This window comes from Protobothrops mucrosquamatus, unplaced genomic scaffold (assembly GCF_001527695.2).
Source record: "Protobothrops mucrosquamatus isolate PMUCROS unplaced genomic scaffold, P.Mucros_1.0 scaffold100, whole genome shotgun sequence".
Taxonomy (NCBI): domain Eukaryota; kingdom Metazoa; phylum Chordata; class Lepidosauria; order Squamata; family Viperidae; genus Protobothrops; species Protobothrops mucrosquamatus.
In genome coordinates this window covers 515396-530719 of record NW_015386473.1, presented here as the reverse complement: position 1 = coordinate 530719, position 15324 = coordinate 515396, and the positions used below count along the sequence as shown (strand labels likewise).

Sequence of the window (15324 nt, the reverse complement as noted above, 5' to 3'; positions counted from 1 at the left end):
ATCCTGTCCGTTCTGTAGGATTTCTAGACATGGAAGCATCGCCTTGTTTGGGTTTGGGCCATTAAGCATCACAATGCACATTTAGAACTTTTTCCAGCTTTCAGTAGTAAGTATCTGCTTATTTAGAGTGCCATATGTACTTTGATGTAGGCAATTCTGGACTAGGGCAATCATGTAGAATCATGATTCCTCTTTACCTGAAGAAATGAGAATTAAATTGGAATGTGTTTGTCATCTTATTCACCAGAATTCCTTACAGTCACTCTTGGCCACCCCATAAATACTTCAGCATTTGCTTTCATGCTCTCTGAGCTTCCGTTATTGGGATCTGTTAAAAATAGAGCACAACCCCTTGGAGAAACCTTTTTTTTTTTTAACTTGCATACGCTACAAAAAGAGGAAGAGCTGAACCCTGCAAGTTGACAATGTATTTCATATGTAACATTTGATTTTATGAAGTTTTTTTTTTCTTTTAAGAATTTCAAACCAAAGGTACAGAGCAAGATTGTAATTTGAAAACCATTGTGGTTTTTTTTCTTCCTTTTTCACTTCATTATTGTTGTTATTTTCTTATGAAGAGATTGTGGAACAAATGTTATTGTGGGAAAATCACTGCCATTTCTATGTGGTCTTTTTTTCAAGAACCACATGTTGTACATTGGGACATAAAACCACACCAAATGGGAAATATCTGTAACATATACAGAACATGAATAAGAATCTTTTTTTAAAAAAAAAATAGTTAATATCTCAAGAGTGTGGTTACAGAAGGAACTTTTGTACATAACTGTAAACTACTGTTCTAAATTATTCAGGCCGATTGTTAATCCTTAAGTCCTCAGTTGTGTTGCTGGGTCTTTTGTATGCATACAGTATAATTAATTTAAAGAAACATACATTTCCCCAGATTGTAGCCTGGCTGTTGACTTGTGATTTATGTTTAATTGTTTTAAGATCTTGCATTTTAATTTCTATTTTTTTTTAAATTACAATTTAAGGATTTGAATTGGCTAATATCCTGCTGTTGCTATGGGACCTAAATGTGACTTGTCAGTCTGCTGTAAAGCACAGATGGCTCTATTTATTGTAGAAAGTGAGTTTATTTGCTTTCTAGAACTGTTTATATCAGATGGAATAAGAGGTAATAAATTCTATGCTTGTAAAGAAAAATGCTAATTTTACCTACTATAATCTGACTGTCTGAAACTATATTTTCTCTCTGAGAAATAAATGTTCTAATGTAAAATATCTGATTGGACTATTTTAGCTGGGGAAATTTCTTTCCTGAGTTGGACTCTGAAAGGAAATGATTTGTCAATGTATTTAGAAGATTTCTGAGTAGCTGCTCTTGAAAACACCATAAGCCATTTCAAAGGCTTTCCTGTTTCCAGATACACTTTCTAGAAAACCATGGGGTACGGAAAAGTGACTCCAAGCACAAACCAAGCCTGGTGTATAGATAATGTTGATGCACTTCCAAACTAGAATATCTGCATGCCAAAGCAACTTTGCCCGTGAAATAGCCAAAAATAGGATCATCATTGATAGTTCAGGCACAGAAAGGGCAGTTATATGCCAAATTGATAAATGTAATGCATACTGATTTCTGAAGATGTCAACTCAAAGAACTTACTTTGCCCCGTGAATATTTTAATTTATCAAACGTTAATACACAAGGTCTCCTCCCCAGTCCACATTGGCCTTTTTCAAGATGGAATATATTAAGGAGGAGGGCCAAGTATCTTGTTAAAATCTTGGTTTAAGACTAATCTTTGTCCTTCCTGTCATATCAGTTTGGGTGATTATTGAGAGAGCAGGCCTTTGAGCAGGATGTTCATGTTTTCACTGTGTATTCTATATGCAAACCTCCAACTACAGAAATTTTCAGGACTTGTATTACGTTGCTTGTTCTTCCGTTTCTGTTTTTTCGATCCAAAGGAAATATGCGTGGGCTGGGATGAATATAAGTGAAGCGATAAAAGTATAAGAACTTCCAGTTGTTTATTCCTATTTGTACTTCATTAATTCATGCAGTGAAAAACACTAGGTCATCATCCGACTGGGTGGATTATACTACATGTTATATAAATGGTGGAACAGGGAAATCCCATGTTTGCATCTTGAGTAGCCTTACATTTTATTTGATTCTTAGGCATAGGGATGTTGGCCTCTGATTGGTTTAAACTGATTATGTTTTTATGTTATAGGTAATTTTATTTATTTATTTAATGTATTTAATTTATTTATTTATGGAATTTATGTGGCCGCCCAATTTATTCACAGTGAATCCAGGTCTTACAAAAAAAAATAAAATCCAATACAAAACCTAATAAACCTTCATCCCCCTGTTCTGGCAAGAACAATTAAACCAACCACCTTGGGGTCTCCAGGCCCACTGGCAAAATGAGGTCTTCAGGGCCTTTTGAAAGAGTGTCAAGGTGAGGACCAATTTTATTTCTGCAAAGATGATGTTCCACAGGGAGGGAGCCATCACAAAGAAGGCCAAGGCTTGGGTCTACCAGTTAAGATGCTGTCACTATTGCTCTGTTCTGGGATATTATTATTGAGGAAGAGTTTTTCTGCTTTTACTGGTGCGAGGCCACTAGGATTGTTTGGCCTCTTGACTGACTACCAACCTGCTTTTTTCCTATATATATTTTCCAATTTGAAAGTTTTTATTTTTTTCCAAAATAATTATTTTCTTTCCATATTTCTAAAGATAATTTAATTCTGTGTTAAATTCTGCAAGGATCTAATACATAGGTTCAGCACTGGGGCCTTCAGCATTGATCTCACAGAAGAATTTGCTTAAAGAAGAATTGGTGTTCTGGATGCCAGCCATTTCCCCCTCCTCATTTAATTGCTGTTTCAGAATAACTCTGCAGGCTTGAATCTGCACTTCTTCCTCGGGATGAATGATGAGGGAGAGAAGACAATCAGCTAGCCGAGAATTGTTTCCAAAAAGGACCTCATGAAGTGACAACTCATTGTATTGCCAGTGCCCTGATTGGTAGTGGGGAGTCAGGCGACCCTCACAGAGTCGTTCCACGAGCACTAGCAGCTCAAAGAGCAGGCTTCCAAGCTGGGAAGATTGGAACAGGCTGAGGAATTCTGGATGCACCTTAAAAAAAGGAAATGTAATGAAATGTAAACCTTAAAGAAAAAGATAAAACGATTATCTAACGGACTGTTCATGTTCTACTGGCTAATTGGTTACATCTTCTTTTGAGGGTAAGAGACTTCAGATTCTTTTATAAGAAATTATCTCACGACAGGAAAAATGTATTTTGTTTTCTGAAATCTGACATACTCTATGTTGGGATGCAATCCGCAGAATGTTCAGATATGAATTGCACTGTCAGCATGTTTGGAAGATACACATTAGGGTATCTTCCAGTTACGTTCTTGTTTATGTCTCTTTGATTAAATAACTACTTAAAATCTACTCTTGCTCTCGGGTATTTTACTTCCTCTGCCAAATATCCCTGTGGGGGGTCGGGAGGAAATCTTTACCTGGCAATTCATGATATCAAATAACAGTTCTTCCTTCTGGGCTAATGTGCTAAGGAATTTTAGAATCTGCACCTGAAAAAAACAAAAACCTTTCAGACCATATAATTATTAAAAGTAGGATGCTTATGTATACCATGGCTTCTTCATTGTGCCCCCCCCCACAAAGCTGATGATATTAGGAGTTTGGGTTTAGAGCGTGTTGGACAGTTCTTGATCCATATAGTACCTGGGCCAAATTGGTCCCCATCTGCAGAATGTCCATTAATGTGGGCAAGAGCTTTTTCAGGAGGGGTTGCATGTGATTTGGCCACGGCAATCCATTCAGTAATCTCAGTCCAGCAACATGTATGTCGGTATCCCATAATTCAGTGATCATTTCAAGAATCTTGGGCATAAATTCCTGCACAGAACAAAACAGCATTTATATTTGTGAATAATAGAGCAGAAATCCTTTGTTTCAGAGGTGTGCTACAAGTAGCCTTTAAGTGCTAGGCCAGAGGCTGCATTGCAAAAAGTAGTGAGTGCAATCAGAACAAAAATTGAAACTGGATTCATTTCACTTACATTTTAATTAAATATAGTTAATATGGTTATCCTCATGTCATATATTTAATACTTTCCCCCTTCAATCATTGATAACAATATTTAGAGCACTCTGGGGGTGCTGCATGCACTGAGAATAAGCCTCAGGTTGTGTATTTCAAACTATCATTGCAAACACCATTTGTATAAGAACTGATGCTTTCAGTTTTCTCAGTTTTGCTAATTATTAAAACACTAATATTTTACTATAAATAATGTTTGCTTGTCTGTTTAAAAAAATGGATTTTCTTTTCCAAAATCAGAAAAAGCATAAACATACTGGGTAGTTCGTTTTGAGGGATCTAGTAGCAGTCCTATAATAAATCTTATTCTTGGAATTATTTCGTTGTGTAATAATTGTTTACTATTCCAGATGAGTGTTAGATAAAATATAAATAGAACAATGCTTGAGCACCAGAGAGTATCACAGGAATAGTTTAATTTCAGGTGAGAAGCAAGCCAAGAAAAGGAATTTATTTCCTGTCCCTTTGGGAGGAAACATTTTTTCCACTCTTGGTTTCCCCTTCTAGAGAAGAGTAGTATCCTTCTAACACCAGTTCCTGAAGTTGAGCTTAAAAAAAGAAGAGATGGAATCCCATAGGATCAAAGTAGCAACTCCTCTTGTAAAGTCATCTGTTCCTCCTTATAATTGGGTGATGAAAGGAAAGGAGTGATTTCTTTGGAGAACCCAAGAGCTCCTTGAAGTGACACTAATAGCAGTGTTTTTCCACAACAAGTGCAGCACCAGTGTCTCTACTGAGCCAGAAAGGAAACACAAGCGCCAAGACCATGTAAAATAAAGCCAAATGGCATTAGTAAACAACTTACAAACTGGCAGTCTCTGAAGATATGCAGGGTATTTGGAAGTTACAGGACTTCCCTTTCTTGAGAGCAGCTGCAAAGACAATAGCTGTCAAAGACTTTAGCTGCCCCCAAGTTGATATTTGTGGGACACAAAAGTACTCTTAAGGTTTTGGCAAACAAAATTATTTGTCACCGATAAACCAGGTGATCAACAAAAGTGGGGCTCTTGTTCCAACATCAGCCAGTGGTTAAGCCAGTGTCTTACTCTGGCACATTCATGCATAAAGCATCTTATGACTTGCCCTAAGAATAAAGAATAAAGCTATGGTAGAATAAAGCTAAGAATAAAGCTATGGTAGATGTCTCAGTGCCATTGACCAAGGATCATAGTTGGATTTATCATGAATAAATCTTAAGTAGACCAGATGATGAATCTAAGAATCCCAACCAGTTGAAAGAGGAAGAGATTTAGAGAACCGTTTTGCGTATGGTTTGTTGATGTTGCAATATTTTTCTAGTTATACTTGTGAGCTCAATTAATAAAGGGTAGGGTTCATTAATTGCAAATTGTAAGGTTGAAATCAACATCAGATTAACATTTTGGGCTGGGACTAATTTCTGGTGATAGAAGAGTATGTTATACCTAACTACTGATTATGCAGATTAAAATAATGCAGCTTTCTATAATTTGTTCTTTATACAGCAATTAGCATATCCCCTTGCAAAATCTGGACAGTTTTTTTCTGGGAGACAAACATCCCTCCCCTCCCTCCTCCAGCAATTTATTTGTTGTTGTCATTGGTCCACGGACATTTTATTTTATTTCAAATGTATTATGAACATTGATACATTTTCAATTTCCTAAGGATATCCTGTGTGTCCTGCTTTTGCTGTGGGGAAAAAAACCCTGTATTTTTCTGAGAGTTCAAAACATAGTTTAGTAGCTGAGAAAAGAAAAAAGAACCAAACTTCCCATATATAACCTATTTGTTGCCAGATTAATTATGATTGGAAATTTCTCTTTCTAAACGTCTATTGTATTAGGCATATTTAGCAAAAAAAAAGTACATAACTCATTCCTATGCTAAATGCTTTCTTTTGATTTTTAATGCATTTAAACTAAATCCACTGCAAACTGTACATCCTACTATTATATAGTGTAGAAGTACACATCTAACCAGGGGCTGAACAGCAAGTGGAGATCTACAGATAAACTAATAAACAGCTAAAGTGATTATTTTGGTTGTTTTTAATGAAAGCACAGTCATAGATCAAATTTTGTGGCCAGCACATTCACAGCTCTTTTATATTTAGCATAGGATATGCTTATCTATGGAGAAAATTCACAGGTTTGACAATGACCATAATATCAAATGACAATCATTCACATGTGAATTGAAAATGATATATGTATGCGTCTAGTACAAAAATACAGTACCATACAAATGATCACCTGAATTCTGATTCTAAATTTCCAGATTCCAGCAAAAGCCTTGAGAGCATGCATTGTCTGAATCTTGACACCCATGTCTGAATCATCCAGGAATGAGGCTACAAGTTTAATATCCTCATAAGTACATGCAGATGCCTGGGAAAAAAATTCAGAATCAGTGTGTGTGTGTAGATGCATGTACGGCTAAGTGCGAGAAAGTATCTTCAATTCCATTTAATACTTCGTAATTTTTCACATTCAAATAATGACTCTTAACATTTTTATTTTAAAAGATGTGAAGTAACCAGTTATTTATTTATTATTACCTATTTATTCCTGGCTATTTGGTTTCCAAACTCCAACACATCAGAGCAGCTATCATGAGATTTAAAATAAAAAATAAAAAGATCCCAAGAAAGAGTACAATACAAGATGAACTTATAAAGAATCCAAAACTTGTAAGAGGAGTCAAAAAATTAAGGAACAAATGTCTGAAGCTTGCCAACTAAGTAATTATGATAGTATGATAACTGTGAAATAAATTTCTTCAAGTGGGGAGTTCAAGGAGTAGGGAGTTCATGCAGTAAACAATAAATAAATGTGTTGATATTGGTATGTTTGACTTAATCAGGCTTAACTGTGTTAGTTAAACAAACCTACCAACTCTATTGACACAATATATTAGCTAATTTTAACTCTGGTTAATTTTCACAGGTATGAAAACTCAGCCCTTTTATTTTGTCTATGATTCAGTACTTAGCGTGAATTTGGAAAAACGGTTAACTTAGAAACTGAGTTAAAGATGTGTAAAACAATCGAAGATTCCATTTCAGAAGAAGCAAGGCACAATACAAAGCTTAATTCTCACAGAAAAAGGAGAATTAGTAGGGCTACCAAATCAATCATGGTATCCTTCTGGGCCGGTTTTAGGAATTGGGAGTAGGTGGCACTGATTTGTGCTGGTTTTCCTCCTCTCTCCAGGGGTCAGTTCCAGTCAGTATTGATAGAGGGAGAGAGATCCAGCCCAGGGTCTCTATTTTGTGGGGTTTAGTTCTCTCTCCCCTTCTATTTTAACATTTATATGAGACTGCTGGGTGAGGTGATCCATCAGTCTGGGGTGAGATGTCATCGATATGCAAATGACACCTAGCTTTATATCTCTACTGGAGGCTCCTTGAGGGATGCCATGGATGACCTATCCCAGCTTCTGGATGCTACTGGGGACTGGATGGGGTGAACTGTCTCGACCCTAGCAGGACAGTGGGTATTTGGGCCTCCAGAAACAAGGTTTTTCCAACTTTACTTCTGAATGGAGTTGCACTATCCCAGACAGACCCAGTGAGCAATCTGGGATTACTTCTAGATACATGGCTCCCGCTCAAAGAACAAACGGCAGCCCTGGCTAGGACAGCCTTTGTATACCTTTGGGTGCACCAGTTGTGCCCATTTCTGGATAGGAGCCCCTCTCACAATGACTCATGCCCTAGTAACCTCTCATTTTTAGACTACTGTAACATGCTCTACATGGAGCTGTCCCTAAAGAGCATTCAGAAACTTCAGCTGGTGGAGAATGTGGCTGTGCAGGTAGTAAATGGTGTCAGATATACTGCACATGTAACATCACTACTGTGTGAGCTGCATTGGTTATTGGTAGGTTTCTGGGTACAATTCAAGGGGCTGGTGGTCATCTTTAAAGCCCTATATCAGTGGTGGCGAACCTATGGCACGAGTGCCAGAGGCGGCACTCAGAGCCCTCTCTGTGGGCACGCGTGCCGTCGCCCCAGTCCTAGGCCTTCAGCTGGGTTTTATAAAACCTTTTCGCTTTAGGCCTCCGCCGCCGGAGGTTCAATCAGTCAATTTCAACTTCTCACGGGGAAAAAAAAGATCTTGCAAAGTTGGAATTGATTGATTGAACTTTTTAATCCCACCCAGTCTGCTGTTACCACCGCAGCCACGCCCACCCAGCACCCGACAATGCATAAGTGGGTTTTGGGTTGCAGTTTGGGCACTCGGTCTCTAAAAGGTTTGCCATCACTGCCCTATATGGCTTGGGACCAGATTACCTGAGGGACTGCCTTTTCCAAGAGTGTCTACCCAATTTGATTTAGCATATTGGGCATACTGCAGATCCTGTCAGCCCACAAGTGTCAGCTGGTGAGGATTAGAAGATGAGCCTTTTCTGAGGTAGCCCCTGCTCTGTAGAATATCCTTAGCTCAGAGATTAGAACAGCCCCAACCCTGTTAGCCTTTTTTTAAGGCTCTAAAAACCTGGCTGTTTTTCTTAGCGTAGGGCAGTGGTTCTCAACCTTTTTAATGCCGCGACCCCAACCGGTCGTAAGTCGAGGACTAAACCAGTCGTAAGTCGAGGACTAAACCGGTCGTAAGTCGAGGACTACCTAACCAGTCGTAAGTCGAGGACTTTCCCTGCCCGGGAGCGCCGCGCATGTGTGGTTCCGCCCCCTGCGCCGGCCGAGGCGTAGCTGGCAAGCGGCAGAGACGGAGCAGGCCGACCACCAGCTGGCCCAGCCCAAGGGAGGTAAGGCACCCGCTGGAAAAGGGGGAAAAAATGGCGGACAAAAAAATGGTGGACAGCCTTGCTTGGCGACCCCCGTGAAATGGTCGATCGACCCCAAATGGGGTCCCAACCCACAGGTTGAGAACCACTGGCATAGGGGTACAGAATGTGTCAAAGACCCTGTTTCCTGGCTTTATTATTCTTGGCCGCTGTGTATGTTTATTTTGAATTTTTATCATTTTAAAAATGCTTTTTTGTTTTAATTGTAGTATATTTTTTTGAATTATAAGCCTCCCAAAGTCATTGAGAGGGACAGCTGTAGAAACTGAATGAATGAATGAATAAATAAATAGATTAAATAAATAAATAAATAAATCTGGGGTGCAGGATTGACACAACCATTGCACGGGTGAAAGGAGTGGTCTGAATGATTTTTCTACCTCTAGTAGTCACTCAGATTTCTACAGCCCAGATCTACAGCTTCCACCTTAGGGATCAGGATTTCATGAATTTAATGTACTGCATTGTTTAAAAGAACTGATATCTAAATGCGGGAGCAAGCATCCCTTTTCTCCCATGGAACTCAAGATAACATAAACAGGGTTCCCATGCAATCACCCATTCAGGTGCTGACCTCACCGGTTTCACTTAAGTTACTGCAGTGTCACCATAGATCTTCTGAACCAATTAACATTCCTCTGAGGGACTTGTATCACATTTTGCACCAGCTGGTTTGAATGCAGGACTATTGGCCGAATGTATGATCTTTAAGAAATAAAATGGTTTAGTGCTTGTAATGAATGAAGAAATGAATCCTTCTTTAGTTTTCATTTCTCTTTTGCAATGTAATCCCCATAAACAGGATTCAGAGAAGCTATTTATATTTAAAGATGCATGTCTGCCATCATCTAGTATAGTTTCATTCTGAACCTTGTTCCTTGAATTAAGCTCTGAGTAGCTTATTTATAGCTACTTTGGCTCAGTCTTCCATCATTGTATTATACATCATATTATTCTGGACACTCACCTCTGATTCCAATAGATAAACACAACGGGTGATTCCATGGAGTATCATATTCTTAGAGTAAGCATCTAGCTTTGGACTGAGAGAGAGCAAAAGTCCTCTGAGTTCTCCAGAGTCCACCACAGTTTTACTCTGGTGAGCTAAAGCAAGTTCTAAGAGTGAAAAGGGGAGGAGAGTAGCAGGAAGACAAAAATGAGAAGTGATCAGGGGAATGTAACTAGAGACGAATGGGGTGTAAATGAGACTCAGTAAAATTGGTGATATATTTTGACCAGCTTTCTCCAACCTGGTATTCTCCCAACATGTGCTACATAATTTCTAAGCATCAGAATGAAGCAGATTCCTTCAGAGTGATGGACAGAACTAGGATAAAATCAACACTGAATTCACACAACATGCTAAAGCATCTTAAACATGGTTTATTAACTAAACAACAATTAGCTGTGTTTACATGTCATGACTAATAGTTTCTAACCCATGATTCTAATATAGCTCTGTATGATCTAAACTAATGTGGTTTAGTCAACAAAATATGAGGAACTAGACCATGGCCTAATGTAATGTGTCACCTCAGAGAGTATAAGAATCATTGCTATAAAAGAAACCACAGCCGCTCTCTTTTAGAGGTCATATGTATTAACATTCAGATAGTAAACCACCAGCTTCAGTATAGGGAAAGGGAAAGGCCTCAACTGAGTAAATGTTTGGTAAACAATCAAAAAATCAATCTTATGTCTGATTCATACCACATGGCACCACACTTCATGTGACTTGGCAAAGTTTGAGACTGTTTATTTGAACCACAGCCCCAGGGAAGACTCTGTACTATTGGTTGGTAGTTGATAGTTAAACCACGGCTTCAGAGGAACTGCCATATACTGTAGATGAATAACTGTGTATCACAAGCACTTCTGAAACTGAGCAAAATACATTGATATCTCCCTGAATCCATATTACTCACTGGCTAAGGGAAGAGGTTCTGGATTATGAGGAGGACTCTTGATCCCTTCCAAGATGGTCTTGGCCACCAAGAAAATAGCCCCAGCTCCTGTAGCAGCAGATACCATGTTTCTTGTTGTTACCAGCTCTAAATACTTCATTTCCTCTTCTTGAATTCCCAGGGATCCAGATTCAACCTGGGCCCTGGCCTTCCACAGATCCTTAAATAGGAAAGGTTAGATGGATCATGCATGGTTTATGACATCACCAGGTTCCATCATGACATCTACAATACACCATGACAGTAATGAAAAAGGAACAAGGAACGTTTACTTTTCAAATGTTGCCACTACTGACAGTAGATGATCTTTAAGGCAGAGAGACCTGAGTTGCAGATATTGGATAAGACTGGGAAGAACTGCTAATAATAAGTATGTGGATTGTCTATCATCTGGTTTCTATGCTAAACTTAGAATTGTACTGGTTAGAAATTAATCATATACCATAAACCAGGGGTCCCCAACCTTGGCATCTTTAAGACCTGTGGACTTCAACTCCCAGAATTCCCCAGCCAGCATGGCTGGCTGGGGAATTCTGGGAGTTGAAGTCCACAGGTCTTAAAGTTGCCAAGGTTAGGGACCCCTGCCATAAACTGATTTGCTTTTGACACAAAATGTTAACTTTTGAATTAACATTAATGGTATGACTTATAAGAATCTTTTTATGGCAGTCGGTGTGATAAAAGGACACACTGCAACTTCAATGTAAGACTGTCAACATTAAGAGTATCTAGCCCAGGAGTAGGTAACCTTGGCTCTTTTATGACTCATACACTTCAACCATGCTGGCTCAGGCATTCTGGGAGTTGAAGTCCACGAGTCATAAAAGAGCCAAGGTTGCCTACTCCTGATCTAGCCAGCATAAACTTTTGGGAAATTTAATTGGTTTGACTCTAAGTCCCTTAAGTATCATTGCACTTGTGCAGTTCCTGATGCAATCCATTGAAAACAAATCACTTCCATAGCAATATATGGGGGTCTTAAGTTATAGGCACATGCCTACAATTTGGGAGACACCAGTTCATACTTTTTGACGTCCATTTTAGTCCTTTTATAAAACTTATATCTTCAGTACCACGCATTGATTCAGCACCGTCACTCCATCATACCACTTTTATTCAGATCTACTGCATCATTCTACTTGCTATTAGTTTTAAAACCACACCACAGTCTTTCAAAGTGTTTTGTGCTATCTCTGGGGTTAGTGCATAGAACTCTGGCAACTGTGTGCAAAGTCAACTTTGAGGTAGCCTGTTTTCCTGAACAAGTGCTCGAACAAAGCTGCTTTCTTGAGAATGAACCCCTTCGTATATGTTTGATTGCAGACTGAGAAGTTATAATCCAATACAATGTATTCAGATAATGCCAACCTGGAAGGCTGAGCAGTACACTTAGGGAACAGGAGCTCTTCGTAATGATGGTTAGGTCTTCCTAACAATCCTTTCTTTCAGTCCGTTGAATAACCTCATAGAATCCCAAAACTATAGAATGGGAGGGTTTCTGCAATACAGAGAGAAAATATCTGACTAACAGCTAAAACAACTACAGCTGAACAAAGCCTAATTAGAAAAGGGAGCCCCAACGCCCATGGCTGTCGACTCATTTAGCTACCAGAAACATTGCCTTACTTGCTAAGGATGATCCCTTGATGTCATGCATGTAGCCTCAAGAGGGCACACTTGTTCAGAGTTAGAAATGAGAGTAGATTTACAGAGGCGGCTGCTAGATAGGTTTGGTTGCTGAGGGCTCTATCAATCGAGAAGTACCTCAAACGGTTACTGAATAATATGAAAAAGAATGCAGACACTGCAGCATTAATGTAGCATGCCTCTAGCAGTGCTCTGTTCAGACCATCTGGCTTGCTGGCACCATGGCTAGAAGATATGTAGACCTGGCTATGGAAAATGGCGCCAAACATTTCCAGATGTCTTTTTGGGAAGAGAACTCCATATGTTTCTATTTGTAGAACATGACAGTTGTAATATATACATGACCCCCACCCTCCAAAGCTTTAGGCCTTGAGTCTAAAACTACTTCTCTTTTCTGTAATGCAAGTGTAAAAGATTATCTTGCCTAAATTGTACTGTAAAGTTGCAACATCATTTGTATGGTCTATTTTACTTTTCTTTTTAGGAACTTTTTTCATCTCAGACGGCATCTATATCACAACAGAAGCTCATGCCTTCTATTGATCAGCATATACATGATACAGAGCCTGGTTACTTGAACAACTGCCTGTATCCCAAAGCATCTGCCCAGCCAATTTGATCCTGCAGGATTGGTACATGTTGGGTTCTTTGATTGAACAATGTCATTTATTAGGATCCCCCAAGAGCACTTCCCTGTAGCAGTGCCTCTGGCATCTTCATCCAGGTCTTTGGCAAGGGAGAGTTAAACCGCTCACTTCATTCTATTGTGCTTGCCATCTTTTATCTTGATGCTTTATTGATTTGATTGTAATTTATTTGTTTGATTATTGAGAGCTGGGTGTCATATGTGTAATTAATCACCATCATCATCATGACCATCATTATTGACCAAATGGATTGAAGCAACCCAGTTACAGAAACTCATGTGGTCACCTGCACATTTTTGCACTGAACAGTCAAAAAAGAGATTTAAAAAAAATAAAACAAAGCACTCCAACTTAAGTCAACTCAGTTGCTCTCTTATAAAACTTAGAACCTTAGAAGTGATATGGAAAATAAGTGGTAAGAAAATGAATAGAAGATAAAGAGGCAATAATTTGCATGCCAGGCCAACTGACAATATGTTACCATTTAATCCAGTGCAGGTCCCCGTCCCCTTTATAGATTACTTCATAGTTTAAGTAATGTGGCATTTGAAAAATTTCTTCTCCAAGAGCACCATAAAAGAAAGCTAAAGTACAGAGCTGAAGTACAGAGCTGAAAGTTCTGTAAGGTACTGTAATCATTTGTAGGAATGACCCTGAGAGACAGGAGAAAGACTGGCAGTCTAGACAATCATCATGCAAAAGATTTCCCAGTCCACAGAAGGAAAAGAGGTGTGGGAAGTGTTTTAAAAAAAGACCCTTCCTAGTTTTCTGGAAAATAAAGGAGGAAAGATTTGCAAAAATTCCATTACTGTAAAATAGGGTTAGTTCATCTGGGTTTGCTTATTGTCTGGATTACTTTGGAGTGTTGATGGCTACCTAGAGAAATTTTCCCTCATTATAGGAATTGTGGGTGGAGTGTCCCCAGGAAAAATCTGCCTTGGCTGTACACGATGAAAACTGTACACTTGCCTGTACACAATGCATACCTAATATTTACTACACAATACTGAACTACACACATGCAGTCTGATCATGCTGTGTTATTCATGTTGTCCTGGCATATGGTGGCCAATTTCTACTCCCAAATATGAAAAAAGTCATTTTCTCTTTTTATCCTGTTCTTTTAGTGTCTTCTTAGCTTCTCTTTTTAGAGAAAGAAACCAATACATTTCTAGAAATCTTTCTTACTCATTGGCTCTTCTGTTGTGTTTCATATGCCACAAGTCAAACTCCTGATAAACTACTCTGTAATTAAATCCCTGTTCTTCCTAATAGATTTAAGTGGGAGTGGGGGCGGGGGGGGGGGCTTCCTCTTGCAAGGATCGATCTGCTTTCATTGATGAAAGAACTTGGAGTGGGAAAGACAAACTGCTTTTTCATTTCACCTTTTGGAAGAGAAGGAAGTAATGCTCTGTCTTAAGGACTATCTCCTGTGTGGAGTTTGATTAATTTCAGTGTTAAATTGCTTTCTCTGTCTTCCAGCCCAGCCAATCACCTCGGTAAGCATAGTTCTTCAGTTCTTACTGATGGAATACTCACAGCTGATACAAACAGAGCAGAGCTAAAGCCAGAATGCCATGAGACACTAAGCGATCAGCTATCACAGTCCAAGTGGCATGGACTGCTTTCAAGCTGCCTTTTGCTTTTTACATCAAGTAAAAACAACACTTATTTTGCTAGACAGGTGCAGTACTGCTGAAGCTTTTCAGTATGTATATTTCAAAGACTCTGAACAATCGCTTTGCTTTACCATTTTTGAAATCAAAACCTGACATCAGCATGTTTCATATTCAGCACCCAGAAGATCACTTTGCCTAGATATCTTATTCTGATTTTTTTTTCTGTAGCTAATGACGACAGTATAACATCACCCCACAAATGCTTCCCTTGAAATGCCTTTCAAAGGAAATATATGTATAACTGTCTTAGGCTGGTGGGCTTTTACTCAGTATTGCTTAAAGCATTTAAACTCATTTTGAGAACATGATGCTTATTTTGTTTTAAAGGGTTGAAACTGAAATTGAGACTTTAGAGTGAGCATGATTTCCTTGCAGCCTAGCCACATCTTAAGACTGTCTTTATCTACGATTCATTGCTTGTGAAGTCCTGGAAAAATGTCAGGGGTTGCTTGGCAAGACTTTAGAAGTGATATTGGCCTAG

The 15324-nt window shown here is 38.9% G+C and overlaps 1 protein-coding gene across 1 annotated transcript; it reads right to left on the bottom strand.

Moving 5' to 3' along the window:
- Positions 1-2726: 2726 nt before the first annotated feature.
- Positions 2727-10970, bottom strand: LOC107284525 (armadillo repeat-containing protein 12). Its single transcript, XM_015812594.1, has 6 exons — positions 10832-10970; positions 9874-10022; positions 6353-6487; positions 3740-3913; positions 3514-3585; positions 2727-3121 (listed from the first exon to the last, which is right to left on the bottom strand). The coding sequence occupies exons 1-6, from the start codon at positions 10968-10970 to the stop codon at positions 2753-2755; spliced, it is 1038 nt and encodes a 345-aa protein (XP_015668080.1). The 3' UTR covers positions 2727-2752.
- Between the last annotated feature and the right edge of the window lie 4354 nt (positions 10971-15324).

What these genes read in the sequence shown, in the direction of transcription:
- LOC107284525 (XM_015812594.1), bottom strand. Translation starts at nt 10,970, where the DNA reads ATGAAGTATTTAGAGCTGGTAACAACAAGAAACATGGTATCTGCTGCT. An exon ending in TTTATCTATTGGAATCAGAG is followed by an intron (nt 6,488 to 9,873) that starts GTGAGTGTCCAG and finishes TTTTTTTCCCAG; the next exon opens with GCATCTGCATGTACTTATGA. An exon ending in TTGATATCATGAATTGCCAG is followed by an intron (nt 3,122 to 3,513) that starts GTAAAGATTTCC and finishes CCTTTTTTTAAG; the next exon opens with GTGCATCCAGAATTCCTCAG.